Raw genomic sequence first — 24,346 nt, 5'->3', positions numbered from 1 at the left:
GAGAAACTTTTGCAGTTTTTTACTTTTTTCCAGAGCTGTATATAGACATCCAATTTTAGAACAGAAATTATATTCTCTAAATAGAATTCAGAAATGGATGCTTCCTTTCACCAAGGATGCATTAAATTAATAAAAAAAATACTGCCAAAACCATGAACTGCAAATTATTATGATTTGAAATCATTGTTTTAAGTGGTATTTATAATTTTTTTCTTTACCCGTGATGGCAAACATATACTGTCACTTATTCCTTACAAAAACATTCTAAAGTGCTAATTTGGTACTAAAGAACATTTTCTTCTTATTAGAATAATTGAAAATGGTTGTTCTACCATGCGGTAATCACAATACAGTGTTTTTTTTTTTTCCACATTTGCAGAAGTATTGAGTTCTTACAAGTTGCTTTACACTTTCAAGTCAAATTTTGGTTTTAAAAATAAGGCAAAAATAAATAAATTTCTCCTGAAATTCTATTTTCTCCTTAAGTCTATTGTTTTAGAGAGATGAAGGCTATTCCATGCATTACGTGGGGTGGCTGTGGCTCAGGTGGTAGAGCGGGTCGGCCGCTTATCGCAAGGTTGATGTTCCTGGCCCACATGACTCCACATGCCGAAGTGCCTTGGGCAAGACACTGAACACCAAGTTGCTCCCAATGGCAGGCTAGCACCTTATATTTTGCCATTGGTGTGTGAATGTGAGTGTGAATGTGTGTGTGAATGGGTGAATGGGACACAGTGTGTAAAGCGCTTTGGTAACCTCTAAGGTTAAAAAAGGCGCTATATAAGTGCAGACCATTTACCATTACTGTTTTGAAAAAATTATCTCTAACTAGGATGGAGAGAGAATTGGACGGCCGAGTTGCACAACAACAAGATATAAAATCAGTCTCTAGTTTGAGACAGGTCCTAAACTAGCAGCTTCTAAATATCAAAGATCTACATTGCTGCAAGAGGATTCTTGGACAAACAGAAAATATTAGAATACAACATTCATTTAAGTAGATATAGCCATTTTTAACATTCTAAATGTCTCTAAATGGTCTCTAAACTGCATAATTTACATTGTGACTGAAACACATTCCTATTTCAGGTTTATTCTCATTCACGTATGTCCAAGTATTTTGGCTATTAAATTAACATATTGTACAAAACCAATATAATGCAATATCATAGGGGAAATGTATCTTCTATTGAAGAAATTATCCAGATATAGAATGAGATTATTAAGCAAACTGTTATTAACTCCTACATGCCAACTGAATAAAATATGGCAAAAATAAACATTTCATACAGGGTTTAGTGTGATATATGATTGATTCATAAATTGTAGCATTTGGCTACATTATATTTTGTGATTTCTCATACATTCTTTGTATAACATCCATCCCTTGCACCCTTTTTTAAAGTGAAATGAAAAGTCAAAAGAAGATCACAATGTATGTAATTGTAATTATATCAGATATTATTAATAACACATGGGAACTCATTGCGTAGGTGTTTTTTGCCTGCATATTTAGAATTTCTGGGATATTTTGGTTTATTTCTGAGGCATTTTTGCCCTGATACAGTTAAAACACTGCTTACCTTAAAAACGTCTCGGGTTACTTGACTGTAACCCTTGAACAACTTTAGGTGTGACCAGCTGTGAATATGTGTGCAACATATCAATAGCCTCTGCCGGTGACATCATTGGATGCACCTGTAGCAGGGCTATAAATAGATTCGTCACAGGTGCATCGTCAGGTATTTTGTCTGAAGGGCATCCCAGTGCGGCAATGAAGCGCAGCATCTCATTCCGCTTTTATCAGGGAACAAGGGTAACAGTCAAGTAACCCGAGACGTTCCCTTTCAAAAAGTTACACTTATGATGCTGCGCTGAATTAGCGCTTTGGGAACGAGAATACCCACGCCACCGCACTGTGGATGTCCGGACCCCTTATGGTTGTGTAGTTTGCTCACAAGAGCACGAGAGGTCTCAGACATGAGCTTGTGATGTCGAATCAAGGACATAAGAGCCCGGAGTGGCATGAACATCCAAACTATAAAATCTAATGAATGCGTGCGGAGAGGACCAGCCTGCAGCATCACAAACATGCTGCAGAGGGACACCTCTTGCCAAGGCTTTAGAGGAGGCGACCCCTCTGGTAGAGTGAGCCCTGATACCTACTGGCGAAGCTTGACCGCATAGGCCAGGGCAATAGTGTCCCTCAGGAGGCCTCAGTCGTATAGCTCCACGAATGAAGAGAGCGAGTAGAGGATGTCTCCCTAACGGCACCCCATCCATAAAGGCGTGGCAAGACAAAATGGTGGCCGCATAGACCGTGAGAGTGGCGGGGCAAAATCCTGCTGACAATTGTTCCCTGCAGAAAGTCCAGAACTGAAGCAATCTGGCAGTTAACTGGATCTGCATTATGTGCACTGCACCATCTTTCAAAGACACCCCATTTATTGGCGTAGATTCTTCTGGGAGGGAGGGAGCCCTAGCACTTAAAATGGTCTCGATAACCTCAGGTGAAAACCCAGTGTCCCTCAGTTGGTACCCTTCAGGGGCCAAACATGAAGGTTCCACAGCTCGGGTTGTCCCCTGAGCCTGAGACAGAAGGTCCCTCCTGTCCGGAATCGCCCAAGGCGAGCCGTCGAGGAGAGACATTATCTCCGAGAACAATACCCTGTTCGGCCAATGTGACGCTATCATTAAGATGCTGGACCCTTGCTGGCGAACTCTGACCAAGACTCCCGGGAGCAGAGAAACCGGGGGTAACGCATACAGACACATTCTGGGCCATGTATGCGCCATCACGTCATGACCCAGGGGGGGATGGGTGACTCAGAGAGAAGTAGAGGAGATATTGCGCTGTCTGTTGAGAGGTGAAGAGGTCCACTTCTGCCCTGTAAAATCTCACCCAGATTTGTTCCACTACCTCGGGGGGGTTTCCACTCCCCCGTCGGTATTTTCCAGAGATACAAGCTGCTCTGATTAACAGGAGATTTCCTGGGCCCAAAGGAGAATTTGCCGTGCCAGTCTGTTCAGCTGGCTGGAACGTAGACCTCCTAGATGGTTTATGTAAGTTTATGTTGTCCACCTGCACCAAGACTTGGCAGCCTCTGGAGGAAGTATTTCAGGGACAGAAATACAGCCATCAGCTCCAGACAGTTAATGTGACAATCAAGCTGATGACCCTCCCATTCCCCTTGAGCTGGATGACCACCCAGCCCATCAGGGAGGCGTCTGTCCTTATCAACCTGCAATGGCAAGACGCACCTAGAGTGGGACCCAAAGTGAGGAACCAGGGTCTGAACCACATAGAAAGGGTATGTAGCATGCGGAGAGTAACCCTTATCGGCCTAGGGGATTGCCATGAGACCTAGTAGTCATTGATACTGACGAACAGTGCAAGGCCTAGCCTGACTTTGCTCAGGGTGTTCTGAATGGACTCGATTAGAGCGGGAGACAATTGTGCCCGCATTGTGATCGAATTCCATACGATCCCCAGATAGGTAGTTTTCTGAGTGGGTGAGAGGACGCTTATCTTGGCGTTGAGCCTCAACCCCAGAGAAACCAGATGAGCTAAGACGATATCCCTTAGCTCATCTGTGCTGTAATTCCAGTTCTTGTGACTGTGCTAGTATCAGCCAGTCGTCTGTGTAATTAAGAATGTGGATGCCCCGGAGTCGCAAAGGAGCCAGTGCTGCATCCATACATTCAGGTTCAAAATGGAGGACTAGATCAAAAAGGCGGAGCCAACGATTACTTGAATGTGTATGGAAAGGAGGAAAGAATGATGGCTGAATCAGATCCAGAGCAACGGAGCTAATACCACGTGTGGGTGGAAATGAGCAGGCACACAAAGGAACTGACGAAACAGGCAGGAGAATTTGAAACACCAGCCTGAGTCAGCCATAAACCGCAGTGCCCCTCACTCCGTGGATTTCAGTGAGAGAGAGGGAGAGCAAACAAATTGGGGTGCATGCAATCTAACTGAGGGTAACCGCTCGTAACAGCGTGATTGAATCGTTTTCAACATTTCACCCTAAATTGATGATCTCACAAATCAAACAGCAATTAGCGATCAGAGTTAAAAATGAATTGGTCCTTTGTCTTACACTCGTCAGCGAAAAGATGCGTGTCTGCATTATTTCTCGAGTCCGGTGATGGAGAGAAATGCAGGAGATTGTCAACGTTGATAGAAAATGAGGGAGAAGGGAAGCTGGTCGCCTTTCCGTTTTCTAAATAAATTAACTGTTCACTGTCTTGCAGCGAAAATGAATGAACTGGTTGTAATAAGTATACTACTAGACTGGAACAAAGCTAAGTTAATCTTACTCTACCATGGCCAAATGGTGAGGTTAGAAAAACGTGGTTCCTTTGTATCCACATGGAGGAAAAACCTCTTCAGTATCTGTGCATATACAGGTCTCTTTTTATCGCTGGCTTAGAAGCTTAGCCCAGAGAGAGCGAACTCACCTCTGTCCACTGGTTTTGTTGACAAGATGACGTCATTAGTCATAGGCCGCTTTTTGACCAATGGCGTTTGAGACTGGGTCCATGGGCAGGACTTCAAATCCAGCTGTGAAACTGTGAAGGACCCTGGGAAACTGAGTTCAATGTCTCACCTTTGATCATAGAACAAATGGCCATGCTGTCTCTGCTGCCATTTTGATTGGTGCAAGGCCCTACAGAGAACTCAGAATGTACTGCATGTTATCCTGTCATCAATTACATTTTGTGAAGTTAGGAAATATTTACCGGTAATAAAAACAATAAGCCAGCTGGTACATGATAGCCATGCAGTGTGTAAACCTCAATCTTCCGGCCTTAAGAGGTGCACTAGTGACCAAAGCTAGAGGCCACCATTACACTGCTTTGTTATAGACAAGTAATTTTTATTTGTATAGCACTTTTCACAATACACATTGTTTCAAAGCAGCTTTATAGAAAATCATGCATTAACAGAAAATTAAACTGTATTATTTGTAATTTCTATAAATCTTGGTGTCATAATTGTTTAGTTTAATTAAATATGATTGTAAATTGTGTATAAATATAAATAATTAAATAATAATTTAGATCCCCAGTGAGCAAGCCGAAGGCGACTGTGGCAAAGAACACAAATCTGCATAAGATGTTGGTTAAAGGAGAAAAATAACCTTGGGAGAAACTAGGCTCACTGTGGCGGCCGGTACCCCTCTGGCTAAACAGCATGAATATAATACCAATATTAGTTATTTATGTGCAGTGCAAATCATGGTTTAAAATGAGTAGACTAAGTAAGTGTTAAGGGCCAGTGTTTAAACAAAGATTTGGATGAACTGTAAGATTAACAAGTGTTATGAAGTGAGGACAAGGCAGACGGGAGGTGCGGATCCAACTGCGGTACTTTATTTACAAGCAATGATTATCAGACAAACACAGGAACAAAATAAAGATCCACGAGGGGAAAAAGGAACTAAAACACGAGATAACATCCAAAACATACACGAGAAACTAAAACACGAGATAACATCAAAACATACGCGAAGGGCAGGGGAACCTCGAACGAATAAACTGACATCCGGGAACATGAACCGTCAACATACATGTGCAGTGCAAACATGAACATTCAACAACCGACAAGGGAATGGAGGAATAAACAGGGTTTAAATACACAAGGACAATGAAGACTAAACGAGACACAGGTGAGAACAATGAAGAGTGCAGGCAGTGAGAGAGGCCAGGAATTGTGGGAATTGAAGTTTTACACACGGACAGTGAGACTCAGGGTGGACAACAGGGAAAACGTGACATGGAACAGGATCGGTGACGGGTGAAACGGAAAACACGGAGCAGACAACACGGAAACATGACATAAACGTGATGGGTGAAACAGAGAATGTAGGGCAGACAACACAGGAACGTGACATAGCCCCCCCTCAAAAGGACCGGATTCCAGACAGTCCTAAGAAAAGGAATAGAAAAAATAAACAAAGGTTCAAGGAGAGGGGGCCTGGACAAGGGGGAAAACAGACAGACCAAAGGGGCCACATGGGACACAAAGACAGACTAAGGAGGCACAAGGGACACAGAGACAGACCAAGGAGGCACAAGGAACAATTAGGCAGTCCATAGGGGAAAAAGGGGCAATTAGGCAGTCCACGGGGGCACAAGGGGCAATTAGGCAGTCCACAGGGGCACAAGGGGCAATTAGGCAGTCCACGGGGGCTCAAGGGGCAATTAGGCAGTCCACGGGGGCTCAAGGGGCAATTAGGCGGACCAGGGAGGCCCAGAGGGCAAGCAAGCAGTCTCTGGGGATGTGTGAAGGGAACCGGGTCAGGTGGCCTGGGGGGCGTCCACCGGGTAGGGACAGGTTTAGGAGGCCAGGGAGGTATCGACCGGGCAAGGACAGGTTTAGGTGGTCTGGGAGACGGCCACAATAGGGGGACAGGTTTGTATGGCCCAGGAGCTGGCCCCAAGGCAAGGGCCGGTTCTGGGGGCCTGGGAGGTGGCCACGGGACAGAGGCCAGTTTAGGTGGCCTGAGAGGTGACCACGCTATGGGGACAGGTTTGGGTGGCCCAGGAGCTGGCCTCAAGGCAAGGGCCGGTTCTGGGGGCCTGGGAGGTGGCCACGGGACAGAGGCCAGTTTAGGTGGCCTGAGAGGTGACCACGCTATGGGGACAGGTTTGGGTGGCCCAGGAGCTGGCCTCAAGGCGAGGGCCGGTTCCGGGGACCTGGGAGGTGGCCATAGGGCAGGGACAGGTCCCGGAGGTGGAGCTGAGAGGGGTTCTGGAGGCTCAGGAGGCGGAGCTGAGGGAGGCTCTGAAAGCTCAGGAGGCGGAGCCGAGGAAGGCCCAGGCGGCAGAGCCGAGGAAGGTGGCGCCGTAGGAGGCTCTAGAGGCGGAGACCTGGAAGGCTCTGGAGGCGGGGCCGAGGGAGGTGGTGCCGTAGGAGGCTCGGGAGGCGGAGCCGTAGGGCTCGGGAGGCGGAGCCCTAGAAGGCTCTGGAGTCACTGGGGGTAGAGCCGTAGGAGGCTCGGGTGGCGGAGCCGTGGAATGCTCTAGAGGCGGAGCTCTAGAAGGCTCTGGAGTCTCGACAACACAGGAACGTGACAAACAAGTAATGTCTTTAAAATGCATCCTGGATAATCTGCAAAGTTCACATAGATGCATTGTCCTTTGTTATTTGGCTGATGAAGGCTTTTGTTGGCAATTAATTGATAGACTATGTATTCCATTTTAAGAGTTTAGTCCATCATTAGATCAAGGGGATGCAGCCAGAGATCAGTTGAGTAGTGCAGTTCAACCTGCAGGTCATTTCGGTGAGGTCTATCCTAAGTCCAAGGTTCAGGCTGTGGCATATGAAGTATCTCAGGTCTTATGGTTGGAGCTGGCATCAGTTCATCCTCTGAAGTCCATTGTAATAGACTGCAGTGATGTCTAGCTGGCACTAGCTGCATTTAGTCATAGACACATAGCAGTGGAGTCTGACTTCAAGCAGGAACAGAGCTGGATCTGGCTGGCTGGCTGGCTATGAATCCCAAGGTTGAAACTGGGAAACAAATAGTATCATATTAGCATAGATACTATATAGTTATAGATCGTGATAAATGTTTCTGTTTCCAGCAGACCTAACTGAAGCTGCCTAATTATGAGTTGGTGTATAAATTAGGTGTATGCCTGGCTAAATAGATGTGTCTTTAGTCTAAACTTAAACTGAGTGTGTCTGTGTCCGAAGTGTTAGTGAGATTATTCCATAGTTAGGAGCCAAATAGGAAAAGGATCTACCGCATTTTGTGGATTTTGATATTCTAGGAACTATTAAGGCCAGAATTTTGTGATCATAATGAATGTGATGGAATATAGTGTTGTAGATACTGTGCTTTGTCGAAGTGCACAGAAAAATACATATTGTGTGTCAACAACATCTGATAACGAAAACAGTATCACACATAATGTGCGTGTTTGGATCTTCAAGGGCAGTACTTAAATGTAAATGTACTAGAAGGGAGATGCAGTCAGATGATAAAAGTTAATTATTTCTAACTCTGACAAATTCAGTCTCTGTACTGCGATGACCTTAACACCTGACTGAAAATCTTCATAAAAACAGTTTATATGCAAGAAAGAGCATTGTAGGGAGGAAACAACATTTTCTTATTTTAGACAGTTAAAGAATAGACAACAGTGAGTGAAGATATCTTTGGCACCAAAAATAACAATTGCAGTATGTCTCTCCTCTCAGCTCACAAGCCCTCCTGGATGGGAGAGGTCATAATTTTTTGTATTTCTCATTTCCTCAGCTGAGAGCTTTGGGTGTGGTGACACTGACCAGTCATCTTCCTGGCTTCCACTGCCATCTTAGTGTCCTCAGCCAACCCCACCTCTCTATGCCCATGACTCAGCTGATTGGAATTCGGCAAGGAGCGACTGGGCTAGTGGAGAAAATAATTACTGTGTTTCATTCCATCATCATGCCACTTGCCCTTTCACAGGACTGACTGGATTTGTGATGTTATTTTGTTTGGATCTGGATTAGGATTGATCTGTCACTGTGAATGAGATTGTTCCTGTAAATTTTGTCATGTCTGGTTTGCTTGGTTTGATGTGAAGGCTCATCCTTAACTAATATATTTAGATTTCAAATTGCATATTACTAAGAGTGTGTTTGTTGGTATTACACATTTTTAGAGCCCTTAAAGGGTAACTAAACCCTAAACCAACTTTTTTTAGTTAATGATCTGTAAGCATGGGGCTTTATTAGTACTGGTCATTGATTCAAGTAATTTTTTTGACATTTGTGTATAAAGTGTTTTAATTCTACAATATATGGTGTAAAAACGTCTGAGTGCTGCCCTCTTCAGGTTGAACGGTGGCTACTGCAGTTGAATTTTCCTATTGGCTGTTGCGGTACTTCGTGACGTAAGCGGTGACAGCTGACGTAAGCAGGTTCCAGCTCACCACGCCAGATTCATGTACATGTCGTCTTGCAACCGTGTGAGGAATAATAATAACATAGAGTCTGACAGCAGCTGTCAATTAATCCGTCACTACGAGTCTCAGGTGACCCCCCCCCCGCTCAGCCCCGCACTCGGTTCGTTCCCTCTATCCCCGCCGGGGTCTGCCCACTGTTCCAGCATTTTCAAATATTTCTAGTGGGTGGAGTCAGACTCTGAGCAGGTGTTTAGTTACCCTTTAAATGAATAGTTCACCCAAAAATGAAAACTCTGTCATCATGTAGGCTATTTGTTCTTGTGTCCATATGACTGTCTTCCAAAGTACACAAAAGGAGAAGTTCCATACAATGAAATCCCTTACCTACAATCTACAGTTCTGGCAAACTAGCCACAAATTTGCTGCAAATCTGCCACTCATTATTTTCACATGCAAATGAGCTTGTTATTCTCTGCAAATGTTTGCCAGACGTTTTCTGCTCTTCACTAGTAGTGGTGAACATGCAGCAAACCTTTAAAAATTTACTGCAAGTTTGCCACAAAGTTAATTTGCATGTGAAAATATTCAGTGGTGAAATTGTGGAAAGTTTCCAGCAAATTTGCCATGAACTTTGGATATTTGTAAGGGAGTCACATTTTGTTCTAAGACATGCAAGAAGCAATGGTTATATATCTATCGTATGGCTTTAGAAGACTTGGAATATATACTAAAGGTATGTTCACACTAAAAATGATATGTAAGGATCTCCCTTTTGGGATGCTATTCCCCTCCAGACCAGCAGAGGGCGCTCGTCCTTTACCTTCCGTGCCATGTTCCCCTCCCCTCCTGCAGATGGCACTAACACCCCTAACCCAGTTCAACCATCCACTCATTAACGCTCATTCCCTTTACCTGTGCTTAGCCCTATATACGCCTGCTTGTTTTTCACCAAGGTGTTCAGTATTGAGCCTTTGTACCCTGTTCCTCCTGTGACCAGCCCTCAGTTAAGTTTCTCTCTAGTTGCATTATTGATCCATGTTTCTCTTTATTTATCAGTTTTGTGGAAGCTCGGCTTTCCCAGTTTATTTGTACTTTGCAATTCTCTACAATTAAAAGATTATATTTTTTTGGAAGAAACACAAGTATCCAGACTCTTTGCTTTTCTGCTCTTGGGTTCAATTATTGGGGAATTAGCTCAGCGTTAGAACACCATACACTTGAGCACTACAGACCCGGGTTCGATCCCCACCTACGGCAGCCCCGCCACATGATAACTATAATGATAACTACGTTTGTGTCCACACCAACAGATTTTTCAGACACCAACATTGTTTATTCTAAGCCCATGCTGCAGTTACATTTACAGTCAAGAAAATGGATATAGATGACCTGCTACTGCTCAGTGTTTGTGTTTGCTTTTGTAAAGTGGCGATCCGGTGTTATGAAAAAATGTTATTTTGAAGATGAATGCAAGTTGCGGCTCGAGCCTTTTAAAGTTGGATGGGTTTTAATTGGCTGATAATTTATCAGCTCTGAAAGTGATCCCAACGATATAGTTTCTTGGTGTCAGTATCATTACAGTTGTGGTTTGGACTCTGCTGTTCTCTAAGAGATAGAAATAATTTTTAAAACTTTATGGTTATAATTAGCTCTAGATTTATCCTTCTATCAGAAAGACTCAAGATGCTTGCTGAACTGTCAGATCCTGCTGGGTTGATGACTGCAGGGGAGCGGAGCATACCCCTGTCCAGGATGGGATCTAAACTGGTTGGGATGGGGGGTGAAAACATTGAAGTATGTCAACAATGGGAGGTAACTGGTATGCTTATGAAGCGGAGGCTGCATTGTGATTGGATGAGATGCCTGATAGAATGAATCAAGAGATCTTCCTTCTTGAACTACCCTTACATGTCTTGGTGTGAACTGGCTTTAATAGTTGGATTGACTACTTTTAAGTTTTTATTTATTCATTTAGTTATTTTCAGGGCATGATAGCACCAATCCCAATTATGAAAAAGAGCACTTTGTGAATTTTGTAGAATTTCTCCTTTTTTTGTTCTATACAAGAGAGAAAGTAATGCAGGTTTTGAATGAAATAAGGTTGAGTAAATTATGACAATTTTCATTTTTGGGTGAACTATTCCTTTAAGTTGTCTTGTTTGTGTGAGTGTTTGCGTGTCTGTGCAAGAGGCTTTCTGCTCTGGTCACTACTGGCTCAAACAATTTCCTGTCTGTTCCCTGTAGGACACAAATGACTTCCTTCCATTCTGACCATCTCTTTGTCATTCCTGCACCTTCCTCCATCAACTTTCTTTTTCCTTTTCCCCTATCTCTCTTTTTATTGTATCCCACTTCAATATTACTTTTAGTTGTTGTTTTCTTTTTTCTCTCTCCGTCTTTTATTAAATGTAATAACTTTGGTATATTCAAGTCACTCCAGTCACAAAATTAAAAGAAAGAGGATCAATAAATTTATCATTCTAACCAGACAAGCCTTAACCCTGTTTATAAACAGAGTAAGTTTTTTTTACTCTTATTTCCTGGCAGTATCTCTTTGCTGAATATCTATTGCACTATTCCTGCAGTAAGTAAGCTTAAAGTTTTCATAAGTTTTCATAAAAGAATGGATTGTCTTCAAACAAGAAGAAATAACAGGGTGCCTTTGAAATCATATTTCTGAAGTTTCTAGTAAAACATTGCTAAGTTATGAATCATGCCCACACAGACACGTTATTTCTGTAAACCTTGCTCCACCTATGAAAATAATTTAGTTTTTAAGCAGATAACACTGTTATATTGCCGATCTAATCAGTTCCTGATGGATAAAATCAAGTCTTTTTTTAATATGCTGTTTCACTTAGAATTGCATGGAAGTGGGTTATGAATGTCATTTCATTCACCTAAGTTACATGAACAACTACCATCAAGTTTGTTATGTAAAGTGGTTACATAAATTCTCATAGCCAAAAAAATTCACCATTGTGCCTAGTGCTGCACCTGTTCATTTAATGATGATCAAATGTTTTGGACTTATTGTGCCATTGACGAGCCATACTTTTTGCAAATATTTGAAGTAAAATGAGTAGCTCAATTGGTGTATCCTTTCCTTTTTCTCAGGATGAATTAGATCTCACAGACAAGAACAGGGAAGCCATGTTTGCTTTGCCTGCTGAGAAGAAATGGCAGATCTACTGCAGCAAGAAGAAGGTGAGTCCTTTACAACATAATTAATGCTTTTGTTAATTTCTGATAACAGATGATTTGGGATTCTTGGATGCAATGAAATGCTGCAGTTTTTTCATAGACTCTGATTTGTAAACTCTGTGTGTGTGTGTGTGTGTGTGTGTGTGTGTGTGTGTGTGTGTGTGTGTGTGTGTGTGAGTGTGAGAGAGAGAGAAAGAGAGAGAGAAAATGCCTTTGAAATGGATTATGGTAACAATAACTCCTTTGGAACCACTTGCCAAGATGTCCACAACACTTATCACATACAGGCCCTCCCTTCTCCTCTGGACAGCATTCCTCTGAAAGCAGTGTCTGTGGTCAGCCACTTTCAGGATATTACTCCTTTTCGCCCTGATTACAGGGAGAGGGAGAAGACATAGATTGCCTTTGGAAGCCTCACCGGAATATAGATTTAAACAAAAAGGCTTTAGCCACTTCCAGGTCAAGTTTTATGGAAGTGCTGTTGTTTCGGAAGAGCCTGGGAGTGAACAGCAAACACTGCACATTAACTCTTGCATATCTGGTATGGCAACATTGTTTTTGTTCATCATTATGAGATTCCATATTGTATCTACAAAGCATTGTAGGAGGTTCCATTCAGTGGCACGGACATGCTTGCCCCTGCAGCTCTGGACACAAGGACACTAAGGTTGAAAGTAGAATTATACTGTAAGAGAAGTGGAGTTGTGTCTACATCAGATGTAGTTACTCAAACAGCTTCTGAAACAAAGTTCTCAGCAGTTGATTTTCTCTCAGTGCTGCTCCTCTCAAAAATTATTTCCTCTTTAAGAGTAGAAAGTTTGAAAAGAGGAGAAAAAAAAATCCCTCAAACCAAATCCAGGAAATGGGAACCAGAACCAAGCAACAGATGGCATGGAAAAAAAGTTATGGGACTTAACAAAAAGCTCATTCATGTCTGGCATATTGAAGAATTGCTCTAAATGCTTAAGATGGCCTATCTTGGCATGGACATCTTTAAAGGTTTGTGCTGAAGACCTAATAATGAATGGTGCCACTCTAATTAATTATGAATGACTTGATGATGATCTACTGACCTGTATCAACAGAGGCACACAGACAATCCTTATGCCATTATTGTTTTGCTGTTTGCCACATTAGCAGATTCCAAACAACTCAATTTTGGCGAGGGTGTCACATATGCAGACTGTTTTGCTGAGATCTCGCTCTCTTCAGTCGGCAGTATGACACACTTGCCGATAAAAAAAATATATCAGCTCACCTCAACTCTCTCTCTCTGATTCCCTGCCGTAATAACAACAGGAGTACCTTGTGGCAGAGTGGAGAACAGTGTTGAATGACTAATTGAGGCTTTAAATTAGAAAAGAGTTTGACACCACCCTGTTGTTCACAGGGAAATACGAACTCAATCAGAAATAGAAAGGGCACATCGGTTCATAATTTTAAAACAAAAGGGCAAGAGACGTTGATATAAATCTACAAAAACTTTTTTTATTATCACCAACAGATAAAATCAGAAAGGGACTGACCGCACACTCCATTTAAAAGTGTATTAAAATTATAATGAGCACAGGCAATCAGCTGCGTGGATTGTTATAGGCTTCACACACACTCAAAAGAATGGAACAACATATGCTTGCTGAACACTGAGGACTGAGGCTTAAGCCTTAATTATACTATTTTCATTTCCTAGGAGAATGGAGCCGGCATTTATAAAATTTAGTTATATTAAAATTTGTTAGTTTATGGTGATCCCTCAGGATCTAACTTACTGTTCCAGCCACAAGTAAAACCATTAATGCAGATTTTTCTCTCCGTGGATCACCACTTTTAGTGCTGTGACGCTTCTTTGCTTTATTAAACTCTTCACACATCTCTCTCTACTCGTTTGTCATGGCCTCATTGTCTTTGTAGAATTTTTGTTGCAAATCATGTAAAAAAGTATATTTTTGCACAATCTCTGAGAGACAGACTTTAAAGTTATTCATTTAAATGACATGTCTTCAGCTGTCCCGCACAACTGTAAATAAAAAACGTCACATCCAAACCACACCCACGTTATTTTTAACCAATCATCAATGCTCTTGACCAGCCAAGTTCTCCTAGGTCAAGAATTTCAGAGATGTGTGTGAACAGGAGAATATCACCAAACAAACACATTGGCAGAACAAAACAATCACTGGATTTCATCATCATTTGTAGGCGAACTAAACGAAGCCTGTATTTAATTAGCCTTTACCAGAAGCTGGTAGGCTAGCAGAGCGCAGCGATCCCTCTATAAAAAAAAACACTTCACCCACAGATGTACACAGGTGAATCAGTTGTGAATACACAGCATTCAGCACGTGACAGGGGCACCACCACCATTTAGCTGGGAATGTCTAGCCTCTAACACTGGGCCCTCAGCTCCTGTGAAAAGACAAAAGAGAAAATTAACTAATGATCAAATGATCATAATAGACCAACAAATCAAAAAGACAAAAACTCTGGCCACCATTAAGATGACACAGAACTAACATAAACTCAAAAAGGCTTTTAACCCGCAAAAAACTAAATATATAGTATGTGTGACGAGCAGGGGAGAGAGCTGATGACAAATCACTGTGCTAAGATCAACTTCACTCAAACAATAACAAAATAAAAGGGTTTCAATCGGAACAAAATAACATGGCTCATGTTAAACTCATGACAATCTGATTGGCTTAAGACATACACATACAGAGATAATGATCTCACTTATCACTGTGAGTCCCAAACAGCACTTTCAGAGCCAACGATAGTTTGAAATGGAAACAAAACAAAACAGAGCATAAACAAACAAAACAAAGATGAAACAAAACAAAAAAACAAAACAGCAGGGTCAGATATTCAGCCCTGTAGCTTCAATGCAGACATGTGAGCAGTTATTTAACATATAAAAAGTACAAACAATTATAAAAAGCTAAAAATATTAAACCTGCACGTTTTAATTGCCATCGTATTTAATGATTTCACGTACTGAAAATCTTGGAGCTACAGCCATAAATACGGCTGCTAATACACAGATGGCAAATGGAACAGGCAGACTGGAGGAAGGCAGCGGTTGGCCAGTGAAACTCGATACGAGCCTCACACAAAACAACCACTATCACATACAGAGAAACTAATATTAGCTCCAGGTGCCAGAGCGAAGCAGTAAGCCTACCATCCAAGTAACATGTACCTTTGGAGCAGAAGCGTCCGACACTGGAAAGGGGGCGGTCATTAGACTGTGAGGCTTGCTTAGGTGGCAGGTATACCCTAATATACAACACGAACAAACACTGATAGGTGGGGGCATGATACAATAAAACAGACAAAAGCACTTGTCTTGTCCACACTGTATGCAGGTCGCATTAGAGACCTGCATAAAAAGTAATCGTTATACTCAACAGACAGCAGTCTATCTCACTACATGAGCATAATTGTAATAGTGCGATTTAGGGCGTTTTCAGACATGTAGCTTGCATGATTTGTTCCAAAACATAGGCTAAAATAGTTAAATGTTGCATTTTCTTCATGGATCAGTTATATCTGGAAACGGACCAAAACTGTAAATGTGGAAATATAATATGTAAACTTCTTTGTTAAAGTCAGGTTTGCCTTCAGATGAGCTTTTTTGTTTTTTCAAAATGGATATTGCTTTTGAAGAGTATCATAATATTGAGACTGGAGAACCAGCTACCCTCTGAGTGTTCCATAATATCCCAAGTAATTTGACATATTCCAACTTTCTTGACTAGAAGTCTTAAGGTAGAATTTAACTTCAGAGAGATGTGGAAATAATTCACTGTAAAATCAAGAAGATAATTTTTTTGTACTGGAAATTGGAACTTTAAGTGATTGAATAGCAGGGTAATGGAGAGGACAACATGTTGAGATTTTGAATTCAGAAAAGATGTTTGTCTGGACTTAAAAACTGGGCCAGTTACTGCCCTGGCTTTTGGACAGGTAGCAATTTGTGAGCTAATGTGATTTTAGCCAGACAGATTCTGGAGAGGCAAGCTGTTATTGAAGACAGAGCCTTGTTTGGCCCACAAATACAACTTAGTCCTCATGTCATATAACATTCTGTTTATCTTGTGCAGATGGAATAAGTTTAAGGTTTCAGAATCAGATTTATTTCACAATTTAAACTTACAAGGAGTGTAAGCCCTTATAAATTTGCCCTTATAAATGCTGAATTTTGAAAATCCACAAGCAGAAGTTAGAAATGTAGACAAATGTAGACAAACTCTGTTCCAAAGCCTAGTGAACAATCTTCCTTCCAAGGTAGCATCACAACTGAGTGAAACCTCATAAATGACTGATTTGGAACATAGGCACACCACATAAATAGTCTGCACACCGCTCATAGTTCTCCATACAAAGTGGATGCAGTGATTTGACTGGTAGTTGATTACATGTCAAATGACCAATCAGCTTACACCATGCAAGCCAATTGGCTAAGCATGTCACATGTGAGTGAGCCGATTGGCTAACAGATAACAGGCTCAAAGAACCTATCAGCTTGTGCCACATGGAGTTTCATAGCTGAACTTTGGTCATGAATGTGACCTTTATCCATAACCCACAGTAGATGGTGGTAATGCTCTATTTTAGAATGTGAGCCGCCAATAAAAAATAAGTAGAAGAATGTGACCTTTGCTAATAGTCTATTACAAGGGTCCTTTGTGATTTATTTATAAAATTTAAAAAAAAAATTTCATTTGGAATCACCCATGGATTGTGGTCCACTTTTGTAGTGCCCTTCAAGGATGCAAAACGCATTGTAAAAATGTCCATAGTCACCGCTTTCGAGGACAATTAAGTTTGTTACACGTCACATTAGTCGTTTACGTGTAAGGTTAAACAATGCCTGCCCTTTTCAAATATATTTGGATCCCTGTATCATCACATTTAGAATTTGATAGTTGTGCCCTCAAAAAAATCGAGTTCAGCCAACAATCCTCCAAAACTCCATAAACACTCATGAGTACACTCAGAGAGATGAAACGATGTTTAAACAAAACCACAGAAATCGACGATATGGCGGAAACATTTTGCAAGCACACAAGCCCAGGTTCACCCTGGCCATGACAGAGATTGAATTTCTCTCCCCGAGAATGTGCTACTATATTGATGGTGGCCAAATCCCTCTGCAGTGCAGCTTGTGCTGAGACATGAAAGCAAAATTTGTTCTCCAGAATCCACAACACACTTCTTCTCAGACGGGGATACCCAGTATACGTGTATTAATATGTTTAGTGTGGGGCCATGGAAGGGACACTCATCATAACTGATATGCAACCATTGTCATAATTTGAATTGTCATAACTCTTTGAGAACCAAACTGTAAACGTTTGCCTTTATAACATTAGATGATGTTTTTGGAGGGAATATGACATTTATGAGAGAAACCAACTTATAAATTCATGAATCAGAATGAGCTTTATTGTAAAATGTTCTCACGTACCCAAGGAGGGGTCTTTTTTTGTGTGTTTGTGTGTGTGTGTGTGTGTGGGGGGGGGGGTGATAGGAGAAACAAGTGCGCCCGGAACATTACAGTGAGACACAGAATATAAAACAAGGTAAGAGTATAAATAGACATACAAATCATTGTACACATTACATAGATTAGCATACAATAAAATGTGCAATTGGCAATGTGCAAGATAGGGGTATGTACACTTATTGAATTAAATATGTTAATTTACATATGTACATGAGATATTTATTTACATTATTGCACTGTGTGGGAGTCCTGAAGGCAGTTTAATTGTTCATGTGTAAAATGGCCTGAGGGTCTCTTTTGAGGGAATGATGCTTTCTGTAAATGTTGTTTGCTGACAAAATCACATCCAGATAGAACCTTATAACCAAATGCATATTTTTTACTTTTGTTAACACCCACACCTTTTGCTCCTCTTTTTCATTTACAGGGTTGTTTACTGAATGTATGCTATTTTATTAGCTATTTAATATCCCGAAAAAAGAATGCTCTAAAAAAAAGATGTTTAAATCTCTGAGCTGGTACCCTGAATGTTGTAGGTTTGAACCCCTTGAGCAGAGCCCTTAACCTCAGGTTGCCCCGATAGGACTGTCCTTGAAGGAGCGTTCTTTGTTCAATAAGTTAAATTCTTTCAGCAGCCACTTGGCATAGCTATAATGACGTGCTGTCGATTAACACAGACAATAATTTCTCTTAGTTTGTAAAAACAAACAAAAATGTAATGTACTTACAGTTGAAGTCTATAAGTCAAGGTATTCCAGAGGATGTTAATTGCAGAAATTACTTATATTAGTACTTCTGTACAAAAAGTATTATTTAAGCTGTAACATCTAAATCACCATTGCAGCGGTGAGACTACTGTTCTAGATGAATGCTACTTAGCTTTTAGTTTTTTCATTTGTGTTAGTGAGTTTGCTGCATGTACTTTGGAGATGGCTACTTTTTCTGGTTTCTAGCAAGGATAGAGCAAAAGTTACAGAGATTAGCAAATGTACACGGTCATGACAGGAGTTACCAGAAAGAATAACACTGATGGTAAGTAATTTTATGTGAACACGTATAATGATTAAGCCTTGTGGCAATACGTTTGAAACAGTGTGTAATTTAACAAAATTAATTTAATTTATTCCACTGCATTGCATTGCCCTGTAGACTTCCAGTGCAGGCACATTACTGTATACATGTCTTTCTTGTTTTTAAAAACTAAGGGGCAAATCGACAATCGATAGCGCTTATATTGTATTGAACCCAGAACATTCCTTCTTGTCAGAAGTTCTGTTTTCTATGACAATATTGTTAGAAAGTCATGTAAGCAATTTGCACTGGCCCTGGTTGTTTGCAGATAATTAAAACGAAAGACTGAATGAAGTAATAGAAAATGAATCCATTTGTGTTTCACTTTTAAGGCCTTGTATCATTGTAGTTGTTCTACTCTAAACTGTATTTGACCCACACCTGGACTCTGCTGGCCAAAATCATGGGGCCATGTTTATTATTGTTACCTCCACTTTTGCTCCTTCAATAGCTTAAATGTTGACACACAGGAGGAACAGCTCTACTGTGCCGACTATTTCTTCTCGTTTGTAATAGTGAGGGAAATTTGAGTATTCTTATGACCTTTGTGAGTTGTCCTGGGTACATTTTTTGAGCAATGTGACATGTTTGAGACCACAAGTGATACAAGGGGAAGAACGTGAAAACTTATTAAATGGTTGTCTGGCTGCAAGGCCATATGGCATTGCTGTACAAATCGGAAAAACACATTGTAGAATGGAACCAGGGTTCAGGCCAAGCTCTTTGGTTCCAGCATTGTTCTGCTTTGGTGTTAAACATCTAAAACCACAAGCGGAAAGGAGCGGATTGCATTTGGATCTGTTTGCAAGTTATGCATCCTAGCCAGTTGTTTTGCCTGGCTTGACTCTGTTTTCGGGGGTTGTTGTGCACAAAGCTGCTCTGAAGATATCCAGATATTTATGATATTTTCCCATCTTAAACATTTCATGTTTGTTGTACATGGCAGCCCATTCAGTATGAAATTTACAAAGGTGAAAAGGTAAAAATAATTCAGCAAGATACAAACAAACAGCTGAGTTGTAGATACAAGTGAATTATAAAAGAATATAAAGAACTGTATTACATGAATTCAAAACAGAATACAAATCTAGACTTGGGAAAGGCTGCAGAGAAGTATAACTAACTGAATTACCTGATTCATATTGATCAATATAAGAAAAATAAAAAATTTAGATTTGTGACGGTTTAGACCATGTGTGTTAGCCATATACATGCTTTCTTTGAGAATGGAACAAATATTGTAATTATTAATTTTCCACGCATGGGCATGTAAAAGGGGCATGGCAAAAGCCAGTAGCAAAAGATGGTTCATAACTGTAATGTAAACAAAATCCTATTGGCTATTTTCAAACAGGGACAAGCCCTCTGATAAGTCCCGCTCTAGCCTTATATTTCAATAGGAAATCATCAACACAGGAAAGAAAACTGCTCATATAGCCATTCCATGGGGTCTTTAATAACAGATAAGCAACTGAACTGTATCGATTGACCTGTGGTGATAGAACAAAAAGATTTTAACTTAAAATACAACCATAAAATCATGCATGAGTAGTGAAGATAACAGAGGTATTTTGGCTTATCACAGACCTCAGGCTTTAAAGCACCATTCTATTTTTTTTACAGATTGTCAGTCTGTTCAATAAACCCTGATCTAGTCTCTTCACTTTGGGGATAAACAATTTCACTCGTCATGGCATGTCAGGATTTCACATGTGCCAAGCAATAGCCATCAGATCACTGAGCCTGAGGGACGGAAAAAATGGCTTAAAGGAATATTCCAGGGTCAAAACAAGTTAAGATTGCCAGCATTTGTGGCATAATAATAAGGATTTCCATAAAAAATAATTCTGACTTGCCCTTCCTTTTCTTTAAAAAAAGCAAACATCAGTGAGGCAGTTACAATGGAAGTGAATGGGGGCCAATTTTTTAACATTAAAATACTCACTTTTTCAAAGTATAGCCACAAGACATGAATAGCATGCATGTAAACATGAATTTACAGCGATATAATCATATACTAACCTTTTCTATGTATAGTTTTAGACAATTTTACAACTGCGTTGCCATGACAATGTTATGTCAAAACCCTAAAATTACTTTAAAAATGACTATTTAAACAACTTTGCATCTCAAGTAATACATGTGTTTTAACAGAAGAATTATACAGAAGAATGTGTTTCTATAAAAAAAAATTATAAATCTAAACTAAGCTTTACATTTCTGCATTTAAACTCTCCAAATAATTGGCCACATTCACTTCCAATGTGTGTCTCACTAACTACTTTTCCATCCAAGGTTTTTTTTCTAAAAAGTTTTATTGCATCAGAATATAGCTAATTGAAATGCAAATTATCTATAAAATTTCACAAGTGTCGACATATAATTTATGAGCTGAACTTAAACAGAAAAATATTATGTGATTTCTAGCCTGTAAGCCTTATTTTATGGTTGTTTAAGTTGTTTGAGTGTCTGAAGTGGATATGGCCAATGAGAAGATGCACCACTTTATTATTGTATTGCAATAATAGACATTAGTTTTCAGAACAGAAAAACAAAAAGAGAAATAAAATTCAGCACCAATGGATTAAACCAAACTGCCAAAATCTAATATTCAGATTAAAATAGACATAAGTGAAAAGGGATATGAAGGGAGTAATTAACTTAAAGGAAGAAAAAGAACAAGTGAAGAGATACAGATGAAGTTCCAAATAGCAGTGCTATATGGGGTCATATACCAAAAGTTATAAAAAGACACTGAAATTCATTCCAAGTTTGGATTTTTTTTTTTGGAAGAAGTGGACAGTTTAAATTCCAACATCTTGAAAAATGACTGCAGATAACACTGGCTGTTGTGTATGGACTTAATGCAGTGTTTCTCAAGCATTTCATGCTATCGAGTGTCTATTTACACATGTAAAAGAAAAATAAATGAGTGATTTGAGCAAATTGAAGAGGAGTGTTGAGGTATTTATGTGTCGTTCGTACGCCACAGCCCCACATTTCACTACATTTTTTCTGCAGGGACAAATTCAGTTAAATAATGTGAACAGATCGACCATATTTTAATTCTAGAGTGTAAAATAGGATTACAGGCTCACTAATGCCACCAGTTCTGTTCTATTTTGCCAGGTTTTCTAATAAATTTCTTATAATAATCCCAGATACAGATGACCTACTTCAACATTTTGACACCGTCTTCTGATATTTCCTACTTGTGCTATTATGTGAAATTAAACAAGTGACCAGTGAGCTGGTCAATTTCAATAAATTGTCCCAACACTTTCTCCATTTTACACATATGTGGTGACATCTGGGTCAAAAAAAAGTTACATAATTTGCGATATTCACACAATTCTGAATAGAAAATGCTCAAGGGCAGATTTCTTTTGTGTTTTAAGAATGACATCATGACACACACCATTTAATCAGTAAAAGGCCATTTGAATGGCAATGAGCAGGAGACAAAAAAAAAAATTTATAAATACATTTTATGCATTTTTGATTTTGTCTAACAGAACAGCACAAAAAGTGGATGAAAAATGAATTACTGTAACTTAGATTTTTTATTTTTATTTTTTAACGAAAAGTAGGGACGAGTTAAAATACTTTTTTGTGGTAATCAACATTATGCAATAAGTGCTGTCGATTGAGCTTGACTTGTGAACCTGGAATATTCCTTTAATTTGGTTTTAACTTTAAATTGAATATAGTTATTAATGAATTATCTTCATCTGCATCTGTACAGATATCATTGTAACATTACATATTGTTGGACTCTTTTGTAACTGTTAAAGTGCACATCCCTTAAATGGCAGATTAAAAAACCTGGTGGGTTGATTGAACGCCAATATTTTGCTCTGGTCTAGAGGATAATCAAGATGCCCACACACAGGAAATCTAATATTTCACAGCGCAGGCATTACGACTGATTTTTATGCATGATGCAAAATTTAAATAGAATCTCAATGATGTAGATTGTGTTCTCTTAGGAACAAGAGGATCCCAACAAGCTCGCTACCAGCTGGCCTGACTACTACATAGACCGCATCAACTCCATGGCAGCTGTAAGTATCTTGGTCTCTCAATCACAAACAATTTTAATGATAAGACTTAAGTTTGACTCAGTTGGAGGTGGAAAAACTCTAAATAGGGTCTTAAGGATATATGGTTCAAGTGGAGTGTCACAGAGATTATCTTCAGTAATCTATGACCCTTTCTACTTTGGAGACATTATGTCTGCACAGTTTGTAACATAAATAATAATGGCGTGTTTTGTTTGGACACAGTGCCGTCAAAGAACCATCTGATTTTATTGAGTTCTGAACTAGTTTAATGTATCCAGTGTTTCTGATCCGTTATGGTGCTGTTGTCTGGGTTGACATTTTTTTTTACGATTACCTAAGGCCAGCAGCCAAAATATTTTCATTTTATAATTATTTTTCATTCGGTTCATGCTGGTAAAATGTCATCAGACATATTTTCGGGGACAAATGGACAAACTGTAATCATTCAAATGTTCTTTACAGTGCAGCATTATTTTATTAAACTGGCTTGCAGATGTAAGCTGCCCCTGGCAACATACACTGTTTACAGGCTAACTGATTTTGCAGATGTTTGTGTTTATTGGCATAGTTGACGGGATAATCTCTTCTCAAAGAATATTCCCCTGCAGCTTTAGAGTTTGGTAGTACATCATGTACGCAAATTGTCTTCATTATTGTCAATTTAACTGCTTTAGCAGTCATTAATTGGCTTTGAAAGTAACTAAATGTAACCGTTCAAGGACAGGCAAGGAGGAGGCGGGAACCGGCTGAACAGTCAATGTAAAGTTTAATCAGAAACTTAACTTAAAACAAACATAAACATAGCCACACATGCAACGCGGCCGCATGCGTCTCTCTCTCTCTCTCTCTCTCTCTCTCTCTCTCTCTCTCTCTCTCGAACTGACGCATCCAGCTACTCTTTATTCCCCTCCCGACTGATTAGCCCAATTCCGGGTCGGCCGTGTGTCCTCACGTCCCAGCCCCGCCCTCCTCATGTCACACTCTTCCATTGCCCTTCTGGCTGTACCTGCCGTCAGGTCTTCCCCACCTTTCTTGAGCCCTGGGAGAGACGAGGGGAGGGAAAGGGCTGAGGGTAAAAGTGAGGCGAGGCGACAGAGAAAAACTTGCTCGCCGGATCCCGGATGCGCAGTCCTCAACCTCTCCTCCATCCTCTGGCGGATGCCAGCTGGCTCCTCCCCCAAAACTTATTTCATCTGCATTTTCCCATGGGCAGTATTACTTAATACAGTAATGTTTATCAGGTCAGGCAAATTGTGTTTCCAGACATTTATGAACCCGGTACATTCTGTAATGCACCTAATTTACATAGAAAGTGATGTGTATTATCAGAAAAGTGTGACGAACATGCAATTTAAATGGCGCTAATGGCATTTTGCTGAAATACTACATGCTAAATTTGTGCAACCATTTAGCTGATTTCAAGTATACATGCTTCCATACTATATAGTACTTCAAAAACAGTATGCTAATGGACTAGCCTGTCAGAATCCTCATTATTCATATAAGTGTAGGCTAGAAAAACCCAGATGACCTACTACATCCGGCAAGATTATGCACATCAACAGCACACTTTACTATACCATAATGCCATTGG

At 40.2% G+C, this 24,346-nt stretch overlaps 1 protein-coding gene across 1 annotated transcript in view; it reads left to right on the top strand.

The window, feature by feature from the left end:
• The window catches only part of daam2 (dishevelled associated activator of morphogenesis 2), a 190,111-nt gene that overhangs the window by 59,068 nt on the left and 106,697 nt on the right, over positions 1–24,346 (top strand). The window contains 2 exon segments of the mRNA XM_052153546.1: positions 12,022–12,111; positions 22,678–22,752. Coding sequence (XP_052009506.1) covers positions 12,022–12,111; positions 22,678–22,752 — 165 coding nt within the window.

The sequence above is a fragment of the Xyrauchen texanus genome, chromosome 22 (assembly GCF_025860055.1).
Source record: "Xyrauchen texanus isolate HMW12.3.18 chromosome 22, RBS_HiC_50CHRs, whole genome shotgun sequence".
Classification (NCBI taxonomy): Eukaryota; Metazoa; Chordata; class Actinopteri; order Cypriniformes; family Catostomidae; genus Xyrauchen; species Xyrauchen texanus.
The sequence above is the reverse complement of the archived record's forward strand: the minus strand, read 5'-3'. Positions and strand labels throughout refer to the sequence as shown.